This window comes from Dryobates pubescens, chromosome 12 (assembly GCF_014839835.1).
Source record: "Dryobates pubescens isolate bDryPub1 chromosome 12, bDryPub1.pri, whole genome shotgun sequence".
NCBI classification, from domain to species: Eukaryota; Metazoa; Chordata; class Aves; order Piciformes; family Picidae; genus Dryobates; species Dryobates pubescens.
In genome coordinates, this window is record NC_071623.1 from 18,858,185 (window position 1) to 18,885,230 (window position 27,046).

At 38.8% G+C, this 27,046-nt stretch overlaps 1 protein-coding gene across 1 annotated transcript in view; it reads left to right on the top strand.

Annotated features, from left to right (window-relative positions):
* Positions 1-27,046, top strand: part of DSCAM (DS cell adhesion molecule) — a 459,734-nt gene that overhangs the window by 334,988 nt on the left and 97,700 nt on the right. The window contains exons 12-16 of the mRNA XM_054165785.1: positions 9,631-9,827; positions 12,860-12,956; positions 14,377-14,505; positions 19,008-19,175; positions 22,780-22,850. Of these exons, the coding sequence (XP_054021760.1) occupies positions 9,631-9,827; positions 12,860-12,956; positions 14,377-14,505; positions 19,008-19,175; positions 22,780-22,850 (662 nt within the window). The remainder of the gene's footprint in view (positions 1-9,630; positions 9,828-12,859; positions 12,957-14,376; positions 14,506-19,007; positions 19,176-22,779; positions 22,851-27,046) is intronic.

A 27,046-nucleotide genomic window follows, 5' to 3' on the forward strand; every position in this document is an offset into this window, starting at 1 on the left:
TTTTTTTTCCTTTTGTGTGTGTGTGTGGTGTTTGGGGGATTTTTTTGGTTGGTTGATTGTTTTTTTTACTAGTACTTCTCTCTTTCACTAAGACATGTATTGAAAAAAAAAACCTTAATCATACAAGTTACCTGTGAGCTTTTCTCAGACTTTAATATGGTTCCTCACATTTCTGGAATATTTATCCTTTTACTGTCCAGCTTCAGATGTGTGCTTTCCCTGTAGAAGCTGCTGGAGTGCTGAGCAGAAGAAGATCTCATAGTGGAAAGTAAAAAAACATAGACTAGATTAGGACTCAAGGTTGTTTTTCAGCAACAAGCAGAGCTAATATGCCATAGATGGTCAGACCATTTCCAAACAATCCCCGAATGATCTCTGTGACAAGGGGCAGCCTGAGAAATTTGGCTGAAGTCAGATTGGTGTCCATTAAAATCAGTCTTCAGAGCTTTTTATTAGGATCTTATTCTCCCTACTTGAATCTCCTTTCCTGTCTTTCCTGAGATTGTAGCATTTATTAACCTCCTAAATTTCCTTAGTTAAGAAAATGTGGACTTCAAGATTAGACCTTTAGCACTGGATTTCCCTGACTTTAACACAAAGTTGGTTCTAAAAGTCTAAGCAGCTCATCTGGAGGTCCTTTTGTCATCAGTAAGAAGCCATTCATCATCTTTAAGGCAAGATGAACAGCCCTCTGGAAGGTCTAGTTTCCACCCAAGAACTGCTATAGAAGAGAAGTCCTTATTTGACTAGATAAAGGCTTGGATGACCTCTTTTTAGCCATCTGTAGTTAGGTTGAGATGAATGCCACTGATTTGTTCTATGAATATATTCTGCCTGTACATGTACAGGTGAATGCTTTTTGTGTATACATACAATGCAATAACACCTTTCTGTTAGTATTAATCTGCAAAAAAAAAGGTATAATTTTATATTCATGTGTTAATATAATTATATAGAGAATGTTTGCTTAAATTGAGTTGTATCTCCATGATTTTCATATATTCAGGTTTTGCTCCTGATCAGATGCTGTTGGTCTATCTGTGTCTGTTTAGAAAATAAAAATGTGAAGGCTAGATTCCAAAAGGCCAGACAGACTAGTTTTACTGAACTCAGTTTTTTATACATCAGCAGATAGCATTTTATGGCTTTTTAGCTCTGAACTGAACTGTTATAGACCCACGTCATCGTGCTTAAAAGTATACTTACGTGCATGAATGAACAGTAAATGAAAACCATTAATGTCCCAGCATGCACTGCTAACCAATACTCATTTTTGTTGTAGTCAGAGTTCCTTAGTGTGTTTCTGCTTCATTTAAACCCGTCAATACCTCAATTAGTGCTTGCTTCCTTTCCCCTGGGAGGGACATTTACACATGTCACTTCACAGCCTCCAAAATCTAAAAGGCCTGTGGGAACTGCTGGGTCATAAAATATATCCCGATTACAGCTTGTGTTTTCTGGAGGCTTTCTCCCCCCGCCCCCAGCCCCGCTCTTTTTTTCCACTTGAAACTTGTAAAGTGTTTGGGTATTTTTAATGAAAGGGTGAAAATGGAAAGATTAAAGCATGAGAACTTACAATAAAATTATCACTCTCCCATGCCATTCTACAGTCTCTGGTTTTTACTGATTTGTACTCAGTAAGTCACAAAAAGTTAGAGCACTGTACTTTACTATTATGATAGCAGCAGCCCTCTCACTTAGCATTAAAACTTGATGCCATCTTGATGGCAGACTGAACTCAATTTAAGATCAAAGCACTGGAGAAGTTATCTAAAATTATGTATTTCTAGTTTAAACTATTTAACATTCCCGCTTTTTACAGCCTGACGTTTATACAGAGTGATGAAAGATCATAATTGATTTGGAGTAGAAAGTGGCCCAAGAAGTATATGCTTAATGGGCACATATTTCTAATACTAATTTTGAGGCATCTACACTTTTCAACAGTGATAATGATGGTAACATTAATACTGACCACTAATTTCTTATGAAGGAAGATAGCCTTTCTCTAAGTCTTCAAAAATCACAACTCTATACATGGTATTATAATATTTTACATATCTCTGATCATTTATTTTTGCTTTGACAATTATCCAAGCTTTGATGAAAGTGATTTTCAGTGTTTCATGTGGAGTACCATAGTTTGTCGTGAATTTCCACAGGCTTTTACTGAAACTGACTGGAGGGAACAAAGCCTTCAGCTTATCATTTCTCATTTTCTTTCTCTCCCCTGTTAGGGAGTGCAGTTAGACAAAATGGGAATTGAAGTTGCATGGCAAGGCAAAAGAAAGTCACATTCATTTCAGAACCATGTCAAAGTCTGAGGAAAGACTGAGAAATAGAAGCAGCTGCTGGCCTCATGTATCATCTGAAGACAGCTGTTCACACTGTACAAACAGAAAAGACCTCAGGAAGAGGGAATAATTGCCTTTGTGATTTGAAAGAAAAGACCTTTTTTATTTTATTAATGTGTCTTTTGGTTAAAATTCATAGTTGTCATGCAAAATAAATCAACTTCTTTTCCTATAATATGACCTGAAACCACTTCTGAGTGAATAAGATATGAACCCTAAATGTTCACAGCCTTTACCCTGACATATTGAATCAGATCATCAGGCACTGGTAAAGCCGCCAAGTACTCAAGACACCATTGTCATTCTTATTAAAGCTTAGCATCAAACAAGGCTTGTTCTAGCATGGAAATACATTTGAATAATAATTATAATCAAAGTAACTTAATTTCTGTCAGTGGAATAGCTAGCTGAAATGGTATTTCAGGGTGTACGGAGTCCCTATTCATTCCCACATGGTGATTTACTTCTCTGTTTTATTTTATTTTTCCAAATATTAGCTTGTGTAGGTGTCCTAATATCCTAATAATGCAGTTTTTACATACCACTGAGTCTCTTGTTTGGATATGGGATTTGTAATGCAAACATAGGTAGCTGGGACATGGACTGGTCACGTCTGTGTTTAATTTATGACTATTATTTATATTTCATAATTCTCCTGGGCATTACCTTTCACTAAATAGCAACATAAAGATGCAGTTTCTGATGTGTACAGTCTTCTTTTCCCCACAACAGTACTGCATTTCATACTGTACTGTCAGAAAATTGTTTTGGTTATTAGAATCATTAATGAAGTTCTTGCCTATTGTCCAGAAATACATTCATCTAACAGTTATTAATGAAGGTGTACAAAAAGCTACTAGCCTGGGGTAGAGGATAAACTGACTGATTATTAAAACATTTTCAGAAATACATTTATCAATACATTTTTTTAGTTTGTTTTCTATACGCTGCAGATTCTTGAAACTGAAGTTGAGTAAATTATTTAGTCTGTCACATTAATTAACCAAAATGTTTACTTCTCATATTCCTCAGGTTTTTACACGTTTGAAATTGCTTTTTCTAGTCTGAAACCTCATCATCCATTAGTTTGCTTTTTGAATTTGAAAATAATCTTGTATTGTTTTTATGCTTTTATGTGAAAGCTGCATTGCTTGCGTGACAATTTTTTTTTCTAATTGCAAGAAATACAGCAAAATATTGAATTAAGATTCATTTTGATTAAATATTTAGATGTTCTAAATTGATTTTTCAAATATTCATCCTAAAAGTGTGTCTCGGGAGGCTCGTAACAGATGAACATGAGTAGGTCACAAATATGAAGTATTTTTACAAAACTACCAAATGAGGCTAGAAAGTGATACTCATTAATTGGATACCTGTTATTTTTGTGAGAATAACCTGATTCATGTTAACTTACTTCTTTCACTCTTTGAGACATGGTTTGTTTTCTGTTTGACATCTCTTAAGGGTGAGGACAAAGAGCATTCATTTCACCTGCTGGAGAAGTCACAGTTTTACCAAGGAACTGTGTGCTTAAATTCAGTAATTGAGAAGTCCTATTGATTTAAAATTCTCTGGTAGGTCCAGAGCACTGAATTCTGGAGCAATGCTGCTTAAGTAAGCAAAAATGTCACTTATCTGAAGGGGAAAACTGAAACCGATAGAATTTTAGCAAGTCATTTACTGGCTTCTGGAAGTCTACTACCTTTGAAAATAAATTAACAAACAGACATCAGCTGATTATAGCATAAGATCTCTTCTGCCTTAAATGCAAGTAATATATTTGCATGGACTTTCACTGTCTGATTAAAAGTAGATTGAGGAAGTGGGAATTTATATTTGAAGTAGAAAAGAATCACATTTGGCATGGACAGAAAAGGATTCTCACTATGGCTGACCAGGAATTTGACTTAAATTGGAATGTTAACTCATTTTTTCAATAAATTCATTTCAGCTTTAATGAAGTTTTCTTTCATCACAACAACTTTCCTCATTCATGATGTTATTTTAACCCAAGATCGTTTAAGCTGCATCAAAAGGTCATAGAGCTCTAGTTTAGTCATGCTCCAGGGAGGGAGCCAAGTTATAGGGAAGGACTCTCTGCCAGGGCAGAAATCTTCAGACCAAGTGCAGCAAAGACATGAGGAGATGTTGAAATGCCAGGAGGCACATATTTGGCAGAGTCCAGGACATGTCTTTTATAAAGCACACTCTTAAATTCTCACTGTGTTCAGGTATCTCCAGATCATCATATCACTAGATTTGTTTGTCTGCTGCATCTTTTTCATCCTTTTCCTCAAGAGCAATTTGAATCCGCATTATTATTTGGCTATGATCAACAATTTAACTTCCAAGGCAATTCAAGACACTTTGTACACTGTTACATTGCATCTTTCCATCTCTTGTGGTGTTGGCTGTGTTGTATTCCTCTCCTCAGCACCGCCATGTTGCTAGAAAAAATACCATTTGGAGACTACAGATAGCGATAGTTCTTAAACATACTGAGAACTTCAGTCAGTCTTAGAATAATTTATGGATGCTACATATTTAGAGTTTAATTATAAATGAAAAGATAAGGAGCCTTTTAATTTGCTTTCTTCCCATGTGGCTATTTCCATCTGTGAGCTAAAAGAGAGGGGAAAAAATAGCTATTCTACACACATACGCTCTACATAATTTTTGTTTAATTTCTAGTAGTGCTTGAAGGTTAGAATTCAGAAGATTCTGTTACTGTGCTCAGGCTTCTCCCTAACTTGCTATAGCCTTCTTATTCCGGATAATGAATTTAATCTTTGTCAAGGTAATTAAATGTTTTAATTTTCATTTATATTCAATTCCTGATGAAACACTCAGCAGTAGCACAGCAAAGAAAGTCAGATTAAGTGATTTTTACTGAATCTCAGGGAAGGCCCAGGTTCAGTTTTCAGGAGTGGGACAAAAGGTTCTTCTTTCGTCTGTGCCAGTTCCATAATTCTTAATAGTAACCTTGACTACTGGATTTTACACTTTGATTGTTAACAATGAATTTGTTAATACTATAAAGCAATGAGATTTCTCTTTACTGGGATGCCACAAAGAAAGAGGAAAACAATTAATAGTTTTTCCTGGAAATGGATTCCTTTTCCTGGAAAAAGGAATAATCAAATCAGCTCGTCAAATTGAAGCCTAACTTTAGAGAAATCTCCTAGATTAGTGCTGCTTGCAGCAATGTGCATATCTGTAAAATGGAAAGCATCAGTATCTATCTATATATACAGAGGACAGATACAGAGAGATATTATGCATAGATATATGTATATAGAGAGACATAGATATAGACAAACCCATGATTTTGTCAATTTTTGACAAGTTTTGACCAATAGGACTTTAATAATGCCCAGCACCATGTAGCATGCTCCAGAGAAACACACAGAGAAAGCCAGAGGAGAGAGAATTGGATTAATTTGGAAACCTCAAAAATCTTGGAGCATGGTGCTATGCATCTCTTGAGTATGAACAGCAGTTTGCCCTTCCCTTCCAAAATTCTCCTATATAAATATATATAATTACATGTATATGCTTCTAATATATATATATATGAAGAGATATAAAGGATACACTCATTTAATATGGCATCTGAATCATCTTGATGTATTTCTAAATGCCTTCACTTCTTTTTAAGACATCCTGAGAGAATATCTTACGCATGTATAGTGCAGGTTTAGTTTGCTTATTTACAGTTTTCTAGATTATTTTGTCAGTAAAGAGCTAGCATATTTAGCTCAGTTATTTGCATCAGTAATTTGATTAAAGATAATTGGAGGATGAAGATATGCGTTGCCTAAAATATCCTTGGGACTGTGGCTTTGTTACCCGAAATCTTTTGACACAGAGGAAGATAAAAAGAAGAGCTTATGGTTTAGTATCATTGGAGATAAAATTTGAAGAGCAAAAAATCAGCTTTGGGGGAAGGGGAAATATTTATCTGTGAGGCATTGCTATGGCAATAAGGAATCTGTGTGGAAGATTATGTGAGAGGAAGGGAAGGATAAGCAAGGATAAAGCTGTATCTGAGGAATAAAGTCATCTTTCTTCACATGCTTTTTATGCTGCTCATATTAAGATATTTTGTTGCAAAAAAACTTGAGCTTCATGAACTAGCCTCTGTTTTTTAAAAACCAAACAAGATGGTCAAGGTGTTTGGTTCGGCACTGTCACCCATCAGGGAACTCTTGGTAGACAACCATTTTGGAGACCTAAAAGTGAGGAAGGAAAGAAGCCTCTTGAGGCATGCTCCTTGAGATCTGTGGTATTTAAATTCAAATCCAGATGCCCTATTTTCTGTGGCTGCACACTCTATGTTCTTACCCTTGAAGCAGAAGGAGAGTAGATACGCCAGTATCTATTCCAGAAAGCTCACCTGCTCCAAATGCCCATGAGCATTTGTTGCACACGTGGGGCTATGGGCATTCTAGGAGCAGTGGTACCTTGTGGGAAGGCACACAGCAACCCTCAGTTCATGGGTGGGCTGTGAACATCCTCTCTTCATCAGCAGAGAAAGTAGGGTAAGTAGGGAGTGAGGGAATATGTGAGAATCTGAGGAGGTTGCAGCAGGATGAGGAGAAGGAGAGATGAAGGGGACTGGAGTATGTCACATGAAGGGGAAAAGAGAATGGTGTCGAGAGTTGCAGTGAATAAAGAAAAAAGGGTCAAGTGGGAGGTGTGAGAGAATATGGAAAGGAGGTAGGTGATGGCATGAGCTAATGATGGTAACACGGACTCCTTCATAGCCTGCCACTTGTTTGAATTGGGTTCCTTAGTGATAAACAAAAGGATAATTTGTCTATTTCAAGTGTTGCAGATGAGTGCAATAGGTTCATGTGCATAGAATCACAGAATTGTTAGGGTTGGAAGGGACCTCAAGGACCATCTAGTTCCAACCCCCCTGTCACAGGCAAGGATACCTCACACTTGATCAAGTTGTTCAGAGCCACACCCAGTCTGGCTTTAAAAACATCCAGGGATGAGGATTCCACCAGCTTCCTGGCTAACCTGTTCGAGTGTCTCACCACCCTTATGGTGAAGAACTTCCTCCTAATGTCTACTCTAAATCTCTCCTCATCTAGCTTGGATCCCTTCTCCCTAGTCCTGTCACTACCTGACACCCTTAAAAGTCCCTCAGCAGCTTTCTTTTAGGCCCCCTTCTGATATCGGAAGTCCACAATTAGGTCTCCTCACAGCCTGCTCTTCTCCAAATTGAATGACCCCAACTCTCTCAGCCTGTCCTCATAGGAGAGGTGCTCCAGCCCTCTGATCATCCTCATGGCCCTTCTCTGGACACATTCCAGCTTGTCCATATCCTTCTTAGAATAGGGGTTCCAGAACTGGACACTACTCCATGTGGGTTCTCATGAGAGTGGTGTAGAGGGGGAAGAATCATCTCCCTAAACCTGCTGGCTACACTTCTCTTGATTCAACTGCATCTGCATAGGCCTAGTTATGTTAGCTTCTGTGTTTGGAAGCAGCAAGCAGGTGGCCACAAAGAATGACTTAATGAAAGTAACCTCCTTGTGAGTATTAGTACTTGTACAGATGCCAGATGAAACTGATGTTATTTTTATTTTGTGGAAGATTGAATCAGACTTGTCTTGTTTTTCTATTTTGATTATCCATTGTTTCTTTTCTTTGAATACTCCTTTTCAACAAAGTTGATTGGTACCTAACATCCAAACAGTTAAACAAGACATACTTCATTGTTAATGTACATCAGTGCCTAAAAAGCCTGATGTCTCACACAAGACTTGTCTGAGAATTCTTTCTGTAATTAGATCCCATTCATAACTAACCCATAGCTCCACAGACCTGCTAAATTTCAAAGTTGGTTTGTTTTGAGTCAGGAAGCCTTGGAACAGGAAGGGCTATGTCCTGACATATTGTCATATCCAAGCATCAGCAGCTCTGGTGTGTGAAAAGGTCATGCCACTAAGCATTAATATTTCAGAATAGCAATTATAATAATTCATTTAAATATGGATTTTTGTTTAAATTCATGTTTGGTAGCAGCCTATACAGGAGGAAACTCTGGGAAGACTTCAAATCAGTGTCATCTTAAAATAGAGACCCAGAGAAATCCAGATGGAATGACTGGTTCTCATAAGGAGAAGGAAGCATTCATACCGCAAACAAGGAGAGTGGGGCTATTGCAGGAGGCAGCCCCGTAGTACAAGAGCTTAGAGAAGGGAGTCCTTACTTGCCACCTCATATGCTTTGAAAGGAGTGGACAGATTCTTTCAAAAGAGAGGATTTTTGGGTGCTGTCAAGGGCTTTCCAGCTTCTCCCAAGCAGGAGGAGGGTCAGAATTCAAAGACAGAGATATGGGCTTTGATTCTTCCTACTCACAAACGCCCAGATGCTATTCCTTCGTGGACAAACTATATGGGAGGTCACTGAAGAGACCACCCTGTTGCAAAGATGCCGTATTTTGAACAGTTTGCAGTAGAGCACTGGATATCTTTATTATTATTTCCAGGACTTTTTTTTATCCAAAACATGAAATGACTTGGGTTTTAATCCTATTCTTCCTAGTAAGAGAGTAATTTTTTCAACATGAAAATTTTTTGAACCTCAGAACGATTAATGAAGTTGACAATTATGTCCAAACTGTTCTGCAAATACCCTCTAAATACAATGAAAATTCAAATCTAGCTAGATTTATTGTCAGTTTAATTATGCTTCTGGTTCAGCACAGTTTAACTCTGCACTCAGCACATACATGGAGTGTAATCTCTTTGGTGCAGACCCTTTCTTTTAATTTTGTACAGTTCCTGGCTTAACATAGCCCTGATTTTGGTAGGTTGCTACTGCCATACAAAATGGTGAACGCCAAATTTGTCAGCAAATAAAACATTAACTCATCAGAAGGAATATGAAGTTTTTTACTAGTATTGGCTCCATATCCAAATGCTTATTACTTACAGTATCTTTATGTACTATGAATGTTTTAATTATAAGTTGTCTTGTGAGCAGTAGAACAAGCACAGCCAGGCTCCCTTTGAGTTCAACATCTTCTTGTTTCTATATCCCCACTGTCCACTCTCAGCTCCTCCATGCTGTGCTTGCTTGGAGGCTCATCTTCAACCCTGAGAAAATTCTTTTACACGGGAATAAAAGTTAAATAATTTCTTTCCGTTTTGGCCATCTGGTCAAATATCAACAGTATCAACAAGGGGCAGCACTGTATCATCAGATCAGTCAGCTCACTGAAGAATGACTTTTGTTTTGTTTTGTCTGTTTCCAGTTCCAGCTATGATAACTTCCTACCCAAACACCACCTTGGCAACGCAAGGCCAAAAGAAGGAAATGAGCTGCACGGCACATGGAGAGAAACCCATCATAGTCCGCTGGGAAAAAGAAGACAGAATCATTAACCCTGAAATGTCCCGTTACCTTGTTTCCACCAAGGAAGTTGGAGATGAAGTAATCTCTACCCTGCAGGTAAGAAAACAAAGTGACCCACAACTCATCTACATGTCTGAGAGCGTTGCTTGCTTTGGTTTTGCTAGAGAAGCACTTCTACCTCTGCCTTACAAGTTCAGAGCCCCACTACCTGCTCCACCCATGGTGCATATCTGGAGACCTGGCAGCAAGAGAAAGTACAGGAAACCTCTGCATCCCACCCCCAGAAAAATCAGTCTTCATCTTCACATGCACCACAGACCACAAGAAAGATAGCGTGGCATGGTGCCTGTTATCCTTTCTGTCTCAGAAGCAATGTATCTAATGCCTTAGCCTGTCCTTCCTGGAGTGGCACAGCTCATTTTTGAGTACAGTTGTCACGTGCTGAGTTAATATCTGATTCTTAGCTCTGATATGTTTCAGGCCTACCTTCATCAAAATTATTAAGCTGTTTTGAGATAAAAATGCTGCTTTTCTAAAGAACCTTTTCTCCCTCCCTTTCCCTTTGTGGGGCTTGGGACACCCTTTTACAAAGTTAGTCATCAGTGAGATGGAAGGAAAAGGCACATGTAGATACATCTACTGCTGCCAGTAATATTTGGCACCTACTATACACAGAAGCAGAACTTACCCAGCCACCTACCAAATGGTCAGCCTGCATATTCAGCTCTGCTTCTGTGACAAGCAGCTGTCTGGCAGTGAAGCTATGTGTCTGGACTTACCTGACAAATCAACATGTAGGAGTCCATCAACTCCTAAGTGGCTGACTTAGGTTAGATTGAGGGATTACATGAGTGGCACTGCTGCTTTGGAGATTCAGGCTTCCCCAAGATGCCATGGAAACATGAGAAACTGGCTACTTTGGTGTCACCTATAATTGGTGGGGCTACATTGTTGTCCTCAATATAACAGAACAGCTTTTTCCACTCAAAATTTACCAACATGAGCAAGTTGTGAGTTCATTCCTTCAGATTTTAACACATGCCTTTATGAAATATAAAAGATTAAAAAATAAAATACAGATTCTCAGTCAAAAATCTTGATTTTCCATTTTCTCAATCAGATTCTTAAAGTCATTTTTACCAGACTCAGGGAAATAATTCTCTAGCTCTCTGGTGATTTTCTATATTCTAGTGCAACATTTAAGGTATATAGCTTTCTTTATTAGCCAAAAATTGTCTTGGATGATATCCACTGCAAATCTGGTTTCTTTCTCTATGAGGGAGATTTGTCATTAATTTCTATGATGAATAGCAAGTTTTATGTGTGACTTTGTTCATATTAGTGTATTTGTGTTTCAAATAATATTTAATTATAGGCTAGACCCCTTGACTCCTCTCCTGTCATTCATTTTAATGACTTTAATAAGATAATGATTGGATGCACAACAGTATTTATTTTTGGAAGGCTGCAGACCTGCTTGGAGAATTCTCTTCTGAAGTGCTTGTGTATGATACTAGCAGTCCACATCCATGTGTATGTTACATAGAAAGCCTTTGTCTTCTGAGAAATAAAGTGCCCCTAAATAGCAAATGTCAGGATTAACACTGTCTCTGAAGCTTTAATTCAGTGCTTTTGTACATGTGCATGATGTTATACTCAGCTTTTATTTTTTTCTGCAGGACCCCTGCCTCAGTCAGGCATGACTTGGATTTTCTCTAGAGTTGAATTAGGACTGAGTAATGAAAGACACTGTGTAATGCAAGGCTGATCATTGAAACCAAACTTTTCACAGGTGGCCAATAATTGTGTGTTCTTTGTTTTCTAGGTACTTGCCTTGAGCCCTTGGGGTCTGATTTGCAGAAGTACTAAGCTCTCATAGCTGCAGATTAACTCAATGGAAGCTGTTAGGAACACATGAAATGCTATTTATTGCTAAGGACTCTGAGCAGGAAAAAGAAGGCCCTAGATGTATCAAATTGGGCTCTGAAAAATTTTGTTTTCCTATCTTAAAGCTCAGCCACATGTGCAGTTTAACACAGTGTGACAGGTTACCACATCTCAGATGATAACTCTGATAACTCTCCAACATCTTTGTAGTGACTGGGAAATTAATCAATTTATCTTAACCAGTGAATGAGAATTGTGCTCATATTACCTTGGCTTTGCTGGGGAATAAGTAGAATGTGGAGTTACCATGGCTTAGCTAATACATGGTAAATTGTCACGCATCCACAAACGTTATCAGGTGTCTGACTCCTTAATTCCCCACACAAAATGGTGGTAATACTCTTCATGATGTCAGCATTTATGAAAACAAATTCACTCTTTTTCTGAAATAGGTATTTCATAGGTAACCACCACAGAAGACGCTCTGAGAATATGGTTAAGTCTGTCTTCAGGGCACACTTTGAATTGTGTGCTGTAAATAAAGTGTGGGAGCAACATACTGAACAATGAGGGAAAAGATGTTACTTCGAACATCTGCTCTTTAAAAAAACAAAACAACTCCTCTCCATGTTGTACACTGAATGAAGCAGTGGTCCTGTAGAAAAACTTCATGATGATTGTGATGTAAAGATTGTGTGTAACTTTATGTGTTATTAAATAAAAATTGAAAAGAAAGACCACCCAAAATTTTATTATAAGGCGCCCTACTGAATACTGCAAGGTTCATCACCTCTGTTTAAACCTTTATTTCCTCCACAGAGACTTCAGCCACTTGAGTTATTTTCTGAAATAAGTGGAAAAATTTGGAGGCAGCAGGAGGCATCATTTTGTACAGAAAATTTCTGCTAGCTGTTAAATACTTGGCAAACTTATGAGTAACTGGAAACAAGACTCCTAATGAGAAGTGATAGGAATAGGTAGTGCTCTAGCTCCTGACTACATATGTAGAGCTTATAGCCTGCATTCTCAGCCCAGGTGTTGCTTCTTTGGATAGGTTTCAGTATCTTGGATGTTTTTCTATGCATTTGTGTATATATGTATGTGTGTAACATGAAATATCTCTTTATTGCTGTCAAGTAAAACATTTGTACATTATTTTTTCTTTCACCACACAGAAAAGCTGTTGCTTTATTTTCTCTGTGTGCTGTTAAATCAAACACTTCTTTTCAAACCACCTATAGATTTTGCCAACTGTGCGTGAAGATTCTGGCTTCTTCTCCTGCCATGCCATCAATTCTTATGGGGAGGATCGTGGAATAATTCAGCTCACTGTGCAAGGTAGGAAGAGGACAACATAAGGAAAAAAACACAGCTATGGTAGTACAGTAAGTGTATGACATCCTCAGAAATCTGTTGGGGGAGGGAAGCTCTGATACCTAATCAAATGTGTTCCTCATTGTCAAAGAAATGAGGAGCTGCATTGAAATGCTCAGGCTTTCGTTTCCAGAATTACAAATTAAATCAAAACAAATTATAAGCTCAAGTCTTTCTAGATGTGTACAAATTAATAAAGACTTTTTTTGTTGTTTTTTTTTCTCAAATACACTAGCTGATAATCTACTAAAGATACTTTAAGCGATCATCTTCAGTAGGGAGAGTGCTTATGGGGGTTTACTTTTTGGGAGGAGAAGTTGCAAACATGCTTAAAACCTGAGTATGAAGTGATCTAACTTTTGTCTTTATAGAAATGTTAAACCTACTGTGGATCCTTAAACAAAATATTTCAAGTTTAATCAGTCAGAATAAATTGTAATCAGTTTGCATTTCTGCATCAGTTTGCCCCCTACGATGCCTGGGGCTGGGGTTCTCCCCCTGTAGGGTTTCACTCAGGCAGAGAACAAGTTCTAGAGTGTCTTTAGGGACAGTATTTGAGATGTGGAGCATGGGCAGGGCTTGGCCACTGCTTTTTTTCTGTGTGATGCTTGTTCTTGTGTCTGTATGCCTTTGAGCATGCACACAACAAATTTCCAGGACTTGCAAATTTTTTTCTCCCTACTCTTGGCTTTAAATAACAGAAGATTTCAGTGAATGCCTCAGGCAGCCCTTTGGAAAAATTCAGGTGGAGTTTGGGGACAGGTTCTCACTTATACCACTGCTCATTTAATTGGCTGTGACAATGTAAAGGGGCATCAGGATGGGTATAAATGCTGTTTATTCACATCCTTAGCTACAGAGGCAGAAAGAGACTTTAGTGTAATTTGGTAGTGTTTTTAAATTAACATGTTATTGATTTAAGACTTTTAAACATAGTCAGAGAGTTGGACGTTTCATTTATGACCTTCACCAAACTTAGCATTTCTAAGTTTAGTGTTCATATTTCTACTACCACCTTCTGTGTAAAAGCTGTTAAGTATCAGCAAAATATGGTGTTCAAGGCAAAAACCTTTCCTAGCATCAACAGTCCAATCTGGAGTGCTTTTAAGAAAAAGTAGCTCTATGTTGCATATAAGGAGATTCAATAGAAGTCAGCATTCAAGGTTACATCAGTGACCCCTAGCTGAGAAGTGACTTTTCCTCCCTCTGTTGAATGTTCCTCAGCAGGTGATTACTGGCTCAGGGTACTAATGAGTGACCGAAGAAAATGTCACGAGAGCTTACCACCAGTAAGCTATGCCAGTGCCATGCTCACTAATATTATCTTGTTAAGTGTACAGGCTTTCTTCTGACAGTAACTCTGTGTGTGTGTGTGTTTGCTCAGAGCCCCCCGACCCTCCTGAAATAGAAATCAGAGAGGTGAGAGCACGCAGCATTGCCCTCAGATGGACCATGGGATTCGATGGCAATAGCTTAATCACTGGCTACGATATTGAATGCAAGAACAAGTCAGGTAAGGAATAATTTTCCTCTTAAGTAATCCCTATCTCTAGTCATTCATGACTGAATTTGTATCTGAAATGGTAATTTATACATTGAAACTGCTTGATGGAAATTTTAACCATGGTTTATATAATCTTGCACAGTAAGATTTATCTTCATTTGTTTGTTGCTGTTGTTGTTTGGTTGGTTTTTTTGGTTTAGTAAGGACATTAAGTTTGGCAGTTGCTGCTTTTGTCATTTTATCAGAGCAACCTACATGTAAGGGGAACAAAGTCATTCTAGGTGATAGCTGGTATGATGGTTTTTGTTAGATGATTCTTGGTCCCCATTCTTATCTTTTCACCATTTGGATTTTAGGGTTTGTTTTGGTATGGTTTTCATTTTCTCTTTTTCCCTGTAGCAAAAATACCTGCCTTGACAAATTATCTTTTCCTGTACTGGAGGTCTTCATCTCACTGCAAACAACAGAGGCATTGTTTTTTAGAATCGGAGGCTGAATGTTTGGAGAAACTAGGATCATGTTGTTGAATTCTGGTCATTAATAAAATACTGGTCATAAATTAAATCATCCAGAAGACAGAATGTCAAAGATGGTTACAGAAAGCTGAGGAAAGCTATAAGAAAGAAGAAGGAGTTGGGAAAATTTCTCATAGTTTCAAGACACTAGAGAGGCAGAAGAAAGTTTAGATAAAACATTCAAAATCCAGATGGTAAGCTCAGAGAGCATTCTGCCAAGGCCAGAGTAAAGCCGTAAACTGCACAGTTGTGTTTAGAGAGAATTTTCCACCTTTGTTGCTTACCCTCAGGACTTAGAAATGCATTTACAGCAGAATGTATCATCTAGACTTCTGAATAAGTCAGTTTCACAGAGTATGCAGGTGACTTCACTATATAATGCTGCCTTCTTGTATCCTATCTACCCCTGCCATGCTGTCAGACAAAAAAAAAAAATCCAATACATTAGTTATAATCCAGAAAGAGCATGGGGCCCTTGACCTGTGAATAGGAGCTTGGAGTACTCATGGGCTATAGTCACAGGGTCCATCAGACATCAGACATTTCCATCATAGGCTTGCAAAAAATGAAGATAGGGACAGGTATGCAAGTCCTTCAAGGGCTGGAACACTTGCCCTATAATGAAAGGCTGAGACAGCTGGGGGTTGTTCAGCCTGGAAAAGAGAAGGCTCCAGGGAGATCTTAATGCAGCCATCTAGTACTTAAAGAAGGCCTATAAGAAAGATGGGAACAGTCTTTTTTTCAGTAGAGCCTGCTGCAACAGGACAAGGGGTAATGGCTTTAAACTAACAGAGGGTAGATTTAAACTATATGTCCATTTTTGTTTACAATGGCTCATAGAATCAACCAGATTGGAAAAGACCTCAGAAATCATCATGTCCAATCTATTACCTAATAGTTCATGACAACCAAACTGTGGCTTCAAGTGCCACATCCAATCCTTTTCTGAACATCTCCACCACCACCACTCCACCACCTCCCTGGGCAGCCCATTCCAATAGCCAATAACTCTTTATGTGAAGAACTTTCTCCTCACCTCGAGCCTAAACTTCCCCTGATGCAGCTTGAGACTGTGTCCTCTCATTCTGGTGCTGGCTGCTTGGGAGAAGAGACCAGCCCCCACCTGTCTACAACCTCCCTTCAGGGAGTTGAATGAATGAATATGGTGAAACATTGAAACAGGTTGCCCAGGAAGGTGGTGAATGCCTCATCCCTGGAAACATTCAAGGTCTGAGCATCCTGATCTAGTTAAAGAGCCCTTGCTCCCTGCAGGTGAGCTGGACTAAATGACCTTTAAAGATCCTTTCCAACCCACATGATTCCATGACTGTATGTGTCTCCTTTTTGATTTTTCTGTCCTTAGGGAAAGCTGAGGGACAAACGCAGAATCAGTTCCCCTTAAGTCCTGGTCTGAAGGGAAAGAACCTTCACGCTTCCTTGTGCTCACATCTGAACTGAGTACATCATTCAGCAGGCAGATGCCTTCTCAGAGCTGGACGATTTCCTCCGAGCTTGCGACAGCAGCAGCCAGCCGAGAGCTGGCTGGGAGCGGTACCGGCAGCGGCCACCGGATGGCAGCGCCGATCCGGGCGAGGGAGCGGGCAGTCGCTTCCCGAATTCGACCGGGGAGTAGCAGCACAGGGGCCCTAGTCTTCTACAGAGCAATCCCAAGGGTTCAGGCCTTCTTTTAGGAACAAGTGAGAAGCTGCTGGTTTTAATAAAATAGTAAATTTTTCGTAGGTCCTTTTGCTCGAACACTGAGAAATGTCTCAGTGTAACATTTTATGATTGGATTAAAGAATACTTTAAAAACACCATACTTTCTTTTAACTCCCACCCCCACCCCCCCCTTTAACTAGCCCATTGCTGCCTGTTTTCTGTGCTTTCTTAGTCTTTCTAGATAAAAGTATATTTAGTTTGGACATTAGGAGGAAATTCTTCACAATGAGGGTAGTGAAACAAGTTGCCCAGGTGAATGCCCCATCCCTGGAGACATTCAAAGTCAAACTTGATGGTGTCCCTGCTCACTGCAGTGAGGCTGGGCAAGATGACATTCAAGGGTACCTTCCAACCTGATGCATTCTATGATTCTATGATAAGTAGATTCTAGAGCTCTCTGAAACAACAGTAAAACCCAAAAGCTCCAGCAGTCAATCGTAATACCTCACTCTATTACTTACCATGTGGATGTCAGCAAATATTTTTAGGGTTTACCAGAACAAAACAAAAATTTGCCTTACTATTTTTTATTATTCTTATTAACACATTTTTTTAAAGCCTTAAACAGTTTTGGAGATAAATGGTTTAATTTCTCTCTGGAGTGACTCACGTTGGGGGGATTATTTTTATTGATAGATTTTACCCTTCTAAAAGGAGATATGTATATCAGAATATGCTCCTGAAGCTCATGCATTAGTTACAAACAAAAACTGGAAACCTACTTTTTAAAGTACAGAAGACTGTGACTTTTCATCTTCTTTTCCTTTATGCTGTGTAATTATATAGTCTACTAAGAATCATATAATCTACTAAGAATTTTTCATGTATCTGATATGTACTACAGAGTCCTGCCATTCAGAGGTCAATAGTTCAAATCTCTTGTCCCAAGTAACAAACAATAGAACACCAGTAAACAGTCTCAAGTTGCACCAGGAGAAGTTTAGAAGGGATATTAGGTAAAAAAATGTCTTTGCTGAAAGGATTGTAAGGTACTGGAACAGGCTGCCTAGGGAAGTGGTGCAATCACCATCCCTGGAGGTAGTGTAGATGTGGCATTTAGTGACGTGTTTTAGTGGTGGACTTGGCAGTGTTAGGTTAATGGTTGGACTTGGTGACCTTGAGGGTCTTTTCCAGCCTAAACTGTGCTATGATTCTATGTCATTCTGACAATTCATGCGCCTTTCAGCAAGCTTGTATAAAAGAGTTTACACAAGTTGTGCAAATATTTTGTATCTGAGTGAGCTTTCTATTTTTAAACTAGTCTTTCTTATCTGCTGAGCTTTCTGCAATCCTGCCTACAGTGACCCATACTGTAAAACACTTCTGTAATGCCTTCAGTGACATCCCCATGGGATGCTGCAGAGGTTGGAGGAGGAACATCGCTTGCAGTAAGAAAGAAATGAAGGATGACAACTCATAAAAGACATCAAGATGGTTTACACAGATAAATCCTTTTATTTTGTTTGCAGCAGCTGAATGTTTGGATGAAAAGGAGGGGTTACTGTGCTTACACAATTTCCATCCGTTTTCCTATTATATTTTTTGAAGAATTTATTGAAACATAACAGACAAATGAATATTAAACATGAATAGTAACAATGTGCTCCTCCTTTTACAGATATATGTAAATAGCTAAGAGGTTTCTATGTTCCACTTGTATTTAACTGCTCCTGCCTCCTAACATGAGTCAGGGAAACTGCCTCAGTCCTGGAGGATGCTGAACCCCATGTCTAAGCACTCCAAGCTCGTGCTCACTGTTCGCATATACATCCTGGAGTCTGGGATCAAGCTGTCTGCCTCATCTCTGCTAGTCTAAGACCAGATCCCCCATTCTTATTTATTAACTTCTTTACCCAGAAACCAGCCTTTTCACTGGGTGAGGATCCCTTCAGGGCAATAACTTCAATCTTTTTCATCGTTGTTCCAATGTAGCAATGGTAAAAGAACAGTGTGTGTACACGCATGAAAGGGGAAAACCTTTGCTGCTGTCACCACACCCTCCAAAAAAAGAAAAAAAAAAGGGCAAAGGAGTAGCTATTTCCTTGCATTTGATGATGACTCTGGGGCCGAGATTGTATTGTTCCCAGGACCATGCTTGGAGCAATCAGGAGAGCTGTCAAAGAAGGTGTTCACTCAATTTGCTTGTCACAGCAGGCAATTTCTGGGTTAATTCAGTAATGGCAGTACCCTGCCCTGGGAGATGGTTTAACTGCCTGCTTGTATTAGTGATGTTAATGTCATCTTTTGTCTTTCTTATTTTCATTTCATATTAAATAGACTCTTGGGATTCTGTTCAGAGAACCAAAGATGTTTCCCCTCAGCTAAACCAAGCCACTATCATTGATCTCCATCCTTCCTCAACTTACAACATTCGCATGTATGCCAAGAATCGCATTGGAAAGAGTGAGGCCAGCAATGAGCTCACCATCACTACTGATGAAGCAGGTATGCTCTGGCTTTGTAGTGTCTAAATTGTCACTGCTCTTTGACATGAGAAATGTTTACTTGAAATCCTGCTTACGTTGCTGCAGCTGCATCAAAAAAACAAACCCCACCAAATTATTGTCATAAAACATTAAGACTTTTGAAACTTCATCCTGCAGACTTGTAATTAAAGCCATTCAGTGGCATCTAGTGGTGAAAGAAGAGATTGTGTTCCAAATTTTCAGCCTGGGGTACTGGAAAGGGCATACTTACAGCTACAGTTATATTTAGTTGTTGTTTATCCTCTATGGTTCTTGTGTCTTTCATTCCTTAGATGCTCAGATATTGTTATAGGTAATTAATTTAAGCTACCCCCATTTGAGAACAGTGATCTACCTAAAACAAATCTTCCTTTGATTATTCTGTCTTCTAGCCCACTCACTATTTAGATTTCTGATCACTGTGTCAGTTGGTTACCATAAGTTAATGTCATCCCCATGCTCTTTGCTGCCATGTATTCTTCTACATTGCTGCAGGTTTCTGTACCAGGAGGGATGTGTATTTTCACTTTGATGACTGGAGTCACTCTTTTCTGTACTCAGACTGCTGTCTTATTTTCATTTCTCAGGACTAGCAGAACCTTAAGCAGCCTACCATGATCCAAGTCACGAATGTTACATGTGACAGTGTAAAAAGACTTATGAGTGAAAACCAGAGAGCTACAGCTCTGCATGTCAGCAGTTAGGAATGAAAATACTGAATGGCCATAAATATTTCTGCCAGGAAGGCATTGCAATTATATACGATGTACAAAGGTGTTGAGAATAACCCAGTTTCAACACTCTCAGACCAGTGAAACTGGATGGAGTCATTCTGAAAAGTCTTGAGCAGAAAGGAAGTTATTAATTTGCATACGACAAAGCACTTTTAACTTGCTGATTTTATTTGTCCTGTTATCTTATGCTAAGTCAGCAAAGCTTCCTACTTTGGAGATTTTGAGAGGAAATAGGTGATGCAAGGATCTGGGTGACAGTGTTCTGGCAATGAGAACCCTACTTCTTTTTCAAGATTCCTCTTGGTCTAAGCTTTGAATATTTTGTGACCGATTTTCAGTTCAGCTTGTATGAATATAAGTGTGTAATCCCCACTCATTTTCTCTGTGGGTGAATTTGCTACAATTCAAATATATCCCCTGTTAGGAAAACATATTTTTGGCTCTAAGGGACTTTATGAATAAGACAGGACACAAGGGCTCACAGTGAAAAGCAGAAGAAATGGGAGAGAACATAAGCTGTATTTCTTTTCTCACCAGGTGTCTTTTTTTCCATCCTAGTAGAAGGAAAGCCTTCAGTGAACAGGTTTCTTAAAGGTGAATAGTTTGTTTGCAAAATATTTATCATTTGATTAGGGCTGTCTCTTCCTTTGGTCAATGAAAATGTGAAATCACTAAAGAAAACAGGCTATCCATTCTTCCAGCAGGCATCATCTGTGTCCCCTAAATGCCCATCTTTCCTTGCATAGACATCAAAGTTTTTTATTGGCTGACAATGCAATTGTCAGAACCAGCAGCTAGCCTTGAAATAGGCAAAATAAAAAAGTCTGAACATCACATTTTCTCCAGTTCTTTGTAACCAAGTTTCAGAGTAACTGACCCTTTTGTCACTGTCTTTTAAGGAGCCTTCTGTTTAGAGAAAAAGACTAGCAGTGTGGAATTGTCACTAGTCTAACTAGGGATCAACTGCAAGAGAGGAGGTTAGGCTTAGGCAGAGTGTATGATGTTCCTATCCTGTGTTTTGATTTCATGTGGTGTGCAATGTACAGAAGCATTGCTTTTTGATTACTGTTTACTTCTGTTCTCTGCTTTTACAATAGGAAATGGAAAGCAGCATGGGTGCAGGGAATGAGAGAGAGGGTAATGAAAATGAAGCAAAATAAGGGAAGACAATATAAAAATCGAACAAGTTAAACCATGCTGTTGGCAAGGAGGCACAGACTGTGTATCACATTTTAGTGACCTGATTTTCCCAGCTCTAGGTATTAGAAAGACAATGGTAAAGGGTCTCTGTGGCCCAAGGATAGTCAAATGTGGCATGATTGCAAAGCTTACAGGCCTCATCTTCCCTTCCATACAACTAGAGTTATCTCCTGTGTTGGACATAGTCTTTGTCACAAAGTCTATGTGACATTAAGAATGTAAAATAAACTACTTCTTATTTAAAATTTCACCATGGTATTCTGGGAACAGGTGAATTACTCAGGTCTGCCAAAAAAAGAATTGAGGTCTTTCAAGAAAAAGTAAAGATTTTAAGGAGAACATTTTAAAGTCAACTTTTAGGATCAAATGGTCTGCTCAAATTACATTACAATGTATCTAGAGACATGCCATTTGTGTTTGTCAACAGTGGTGCAGAATCAAAGACAGGATTAAGAAAATTGGTAGAGTTCCCTTTTTCTCTTTTGCTTCCTGTACCTTAATGCAAAGCGAATGGAAATAAAGTTCTTTCAACCTTTGGAAATTTCACATATGAAGGACAATCAAGAATGGCACAGAATAGGGTATCTTTAATAGCTTAAACATATTATAGGCTCTACTCTGGGTCTCTCTGCTTTCATCAGTTAAAGCTAAATGTTCTGTTTCCTTTCACCACAGCTGTCATTTACCAATGCTCCACCTTTAACAGCCTCATCTCACCCTCTTTATAGCTTTACTTCTTTTGTCATGCTATTAAACTTAATTTAATGTCTTTTACTGAAGCCATATTCTGCATCAAGGGAATCCTCTGCAGCAGATCAAGACTACTCCATTCCTTTCTTCAGATCTTTCTTTTACAATGATTTACATCTCTGAGCAAGCACACCTCTTCATTCAGTCCCAGTCAATTCTGGATCTACCTTGTAGCTGCCTAGCTGACAAGTATGTTCCTCCAGACTCAGGGCTTGCCTTTTTCATTTAGCTTTATAACATCAAGCACACCCTTTCATTGTATCAATAGCAAATGAAACTCCTCCTGACTCAGGCATGAGCTGCAGCATGTGTTTTCCACTGGCAATTATTTTTTGTCTTATTTCCAGGCTGGGACACTTAGACTGAGAAGGGGGAGAGGGCAAAGTGTGCCAGGTTTTGTGTATAAAATATCTGATATTCCTCAGTCTCTAATGAACAAAGGGGATCCCACTGGAAAGTTTGTGACATGATGAAGGCCAGCTGAGGAGCTCCTGTCTCATCTGCTGTCAAATGGGTTCTGCTGCCATTTTATCATCTACAGGGTTCTGACTGATGAAAGTATTTCATGCCTATGTGCAAAACAGAAACAGTATTGTGAGCATGTCCCTAGACAAGAAAAGTCACTATTTATTCACTTTTTTTTTTTTTTTTTTTTTGGTTAGGTTCCTATGTTTTGGCATATATTGCATTTCAGTGCTGGCCAGAGATGACATCTGAATGAGGAAGATGCTAGGCTCTGGTTTTGTTTGATTAAGTGGTATCTTCAGTTTTCCATATGACTCTGACTCGGTCCAAATCCTTGTGATGTTGGTGTGTTGAGTTGGTGACCTACCATATGAAGTACTGAATTCCTTGTGCTTTGATGGCTAGGTTTAGTACACCTCTCTTCTCTCTTTGCAGCTCCTGATGGTCCACCTCAGGACGTTCAGCTCGAACCTATATCTTCACAAAGCATTAGGGTCACCTGGAAGGTAAATACACGCAGCTAAGAATATACCTTGGCAGTATTTTGATGCATTCAAAGAGGTTGTATTGATGGGAGTACTATTAGAGCTGTGGATCAGTTATTTTATTTGTGAGAAACCTTGCAGATGCCTTTGCCAACAAATGTTATATTGGCTCTCAATACTGCTGCATTATGCAAGGAGAGAACCTTCCATTGGAGACTAACAGCAGCAGCTGTTTGTCTACACTGATGGCAATAACATTACTTACCTCCTTCTGATTTCAGAGATACAGCTATGTGCTTGGAAAATGAGCACTAACAGAATTTCACTCTGGTTTTAGGGGGAAATTTCCCCAAAACCATGAGAGAAAATGGCAGGTCTTTTTTTCCTCATTGCAGTGGATTTGGGGGTAAAGCCTTAGTGAAGGCATGTCTGCACAGAGAGCAATGTGGTAAATATGAATCTGAGCAACTGATTTAAAAATATCTGCAACAGATATTATTTAAAAATATGTGATGTGTTGCGATTCAGTTATTTTTTTCTCTGTTTTGCTCAGTGTGTTTTTTCAACCAAGGAATGTTTTAAATGCTTTCAGTCATGCATCAAGTAAGCATAGGCCACATTTTTAATCATTTTGTGCTTTATACTGCTTGTACATTACAGTGGCCAGAATAAAGCTATCTAATTAGAGTAGGCTGATCTCAATATGAATGGCAGTTTCCAAAATGTATTGATAATTCCATATATTTAAGATTCCAGAGTATGTAGTATTAAGTGCTGGAGTAGGAGTGTGGCATAACAGTCATTAATTTCTACAGCGACGTTAATTACTCCTGCAAACTTGGAGGATGTGTATTTGGCTCCATGATATGAATCACCCAGAAAGTCAGGATAGTAGCAGTGATCTGTTGCTTATTAACCACATAAATAGCTGTGGGCTTCTTATTTATTTTAAAGTTAATTATGCAATATATAACCACCACAATTCTGTATTAGTTTTAAGTTGGTTCCTGAACAGACAGGTTTTTACAGTGCATGATGTCTGCACAGTGAATGTGGACATAAAACTACTGGGGTGTCCAACTATCACAGAGGGACCAGTTCAATGGTCTTCTAAAAATGATGCATTAAAAATTCTGTTTCAATATGACATTTCAGTATTAAGCTTTAAAAGTAGTAGTCTTTATCAGACCTCTTATGCACAGGTCTCAAAAAGAGTGCAGATCTTTTTCTCTCATCCACATCTTTGATTTTTATCAGTGTTGGTTTGCATCAAATGGTTTCAAAACATGAAAGGCGTGAGATCAGTAGCCACAGGTGGGGGTTGAAGTGAAACATAACTATGTACTTGTAAAAAAGCCTACATAAGTCATGGATTTAAATGCAACATGCAGTCAGTGGAGTGAAGGAAGTAGCTGTTGAAACAATACAGAGTGTAGAGTGATTCTCAGCAACTGAAATAAATGCTTATAGGTTGTTTAAAGCACTCAAGAAGTGTGACTGTCATCACATCTACTCAACAATAACCTCCCAGCTTCTGTGTATGAACTTGGTTTTATAGATGTATGGGCAGGCAGATTGAAAGGCTCTGCTTGCTTTTTTAAAGTTCACTTTGAGGGATATTTTCAAAAGCAACAAGAGAAGACAGGCAGCATTGTTTCACTGCCAGAGTTTAAGGCTGCCATTCACAATTCTGAAGCTTTGCCATTAGATTTTATAGATGCAGATGTGTGCAGACAGCTGTGGGACAAACAAAACTCCCACACCTACAGTTCAGTAATGTTACCCAAAATATGGTTCAATTTGTACTTACAGGACAGTTCAAGGGCAACTTACTCTCCTGGTCTCTAGGTATTGTCTAGGGAGTAGAAGCCTGTCAGCATATTAGTGCAAGCAGATGGAGTTATATTCTTAAGATCACATTTAGAATTTGGTTTGTGAATACTTGTCAAGTAATGATCAGTATCTAATACAATAAAATAATCACAGAAATGAGCTATGTTTTGAACAAAAACTCCATTGTCCCAGAAAGTCTCATGAGCTTAGTGTAGACATGGATTTTTAGTTAGAATGAACTTAAGGTGTGAGCTTCCTGTGACCTTGGAAATGCCTGCTTGTAGCTGTGCAACATATATCCATATCAGGAAAGATGGGTCCATGCTTCCACAACTGTACACCGCCATGCGAACCTGGTGCATAGTGCAGGTGCTGGCTAGACATTTGGAGTTTGTTGTGGACTGCGCTACCAGACTGCACATCCAGTCTCCAATGAATATCCAGTCTCCTGTGATCCTTCAAGACATTTTTCTTGTAGACCCAGTATCTGTTAAATCTTTTAATGTATTGACCAGCAGTATCTGAGATGGTCTGGCTGTGCAAAAGACACTGTAACTGTGTCCTCCAGCAAAGTGCTGCTGGCTCTAACCAGAGGTAGCCTATGACCCTGTCATACCACAAGACCCTGTGAGGTGTTGTTTTGCAACGAAACTGCTGAAATTTTGCCTGCAAAAGGATGAGCAGCAAAAACCACCACTGACACATTGCTTGTCAAGCCCCTGTATACTCAGCTTGAAAACTCTTTGCCTTGATTCATAGTCATTAATTTGTCTCCTGGTGGGTTAGCTCATCTGATGGGTGTAGAGTTTGTGGTACTAAATATAGCTGAAACCCAATTGATTTCCTTGACCTCAGTCCTCCTTTTCAGATGAAGCTGAAGTCACTGAGCTGCTTTCCTGAAAGGCTAGTGCTTGCATAGTCCTACCTTTACCAAAATAATTATTTCCTGAATGAACAGTTGAATAAGTCTCTCTAAGTAAGTACAAAGGAGTGAGCCATTTACTTCCCTTGAATCATTGCAATTCTCTCCTGGCCAGATTAGTTTTAGTCCATTAGTCAAAAAGGTAACCTAAGATGATCCCGTTGACATATTATAGTTTGGTCCCATGATGAGTCCTGACGTTTGGACAGCTTCCTGTGATGCACTGCTGTGCAGAAGACATCTATCGCACCATGCAATGCAAAGTACTTAAGAGTAAGAAACACCCCATGAGATCAATCCAATATTGTCATGCAGGCATAAAGAGAAGAAAATAAACTTAATCATAACCTGGTCGGTTTTGGAGGCATGTGGAGCTTTTACCATGAAAACCTGTGATGACATTATACAAAGGGGACTGTGTTGAGAATCATAGTTATATGTAAAACCGGCAAATCCACTTTAAATACACTGTCAATAACAGCAAAGGGATCAGGTAATAGCACAACAACTATCTTTCATCTTCTATTAGGTTCTGTTTCTGCAGCTTGCTACAGTCATTAATCTTCCTTTAAAGTTTCCCTTAGCCCACTTTTAGAAAATCCTAGTTAAGGGAAGTTTAATGGGTCAGTGGTCTATTTAATCCCATTTCTGTGTGTCCACACAGAACATTTGATTTCAGATTGAATTTTAAATAACACTCAGAATTTGCTGATAGTTTAAAATGGTGCCGAGAGAATGGAATTAAACAAGAATTCTCATTTAGAAAAGAACATGAAAATATTATTATTTTTTTCTTGTAGTACTTTACAAGGTAATTAAGCCCTATAAATGTAGACATGGGAAATATTCCTTCTCTTCTTTATGTGTATACACATGCATGCAGATATAAAATGTCATACTTTGTAAAATGATTGGTACTTTATTTTACAGGTATCAGATTTTGCGAGATAAACAGGAAAAATATGAACTGAAACTTGGTCTTTCAGTAATATTAGGATAGGATAGGATAGGATAGGATAGGATAGGATAGGATAGGATAGGATAGGGTAGGGTAGGGTAGGGTAGGGTAGGATAGAATAGAATAGAATAGAGTAGAATAGAATAGAATAGAATTGAATTGAATTGAATCAAATCGAATTGAATTGAATTGAATTGAATTGAATTGAATTGAATTGACCAGGTTGGAAGAGATCTTTGAGATCATTGAGTCCAACCTATCATCCAACACTATCTAATCAACTAAACCATGGCACCAAGCGCCCCATCCAGTCTTGTCCTAAACACCTCCAGTGCTGGTGACTCCACCACCTCCCTGGGCAGCCCATTCCAATGGCCAGTCACTATTCTGTGACTACTGACAGGGTTAACAATATTTTTTCTCATGAACATTTAATCATGGACAAAGGTTGCTTCACTGAATTTTCTAACACAAATGCACAAGAAGGTGGTATATATCAAATAT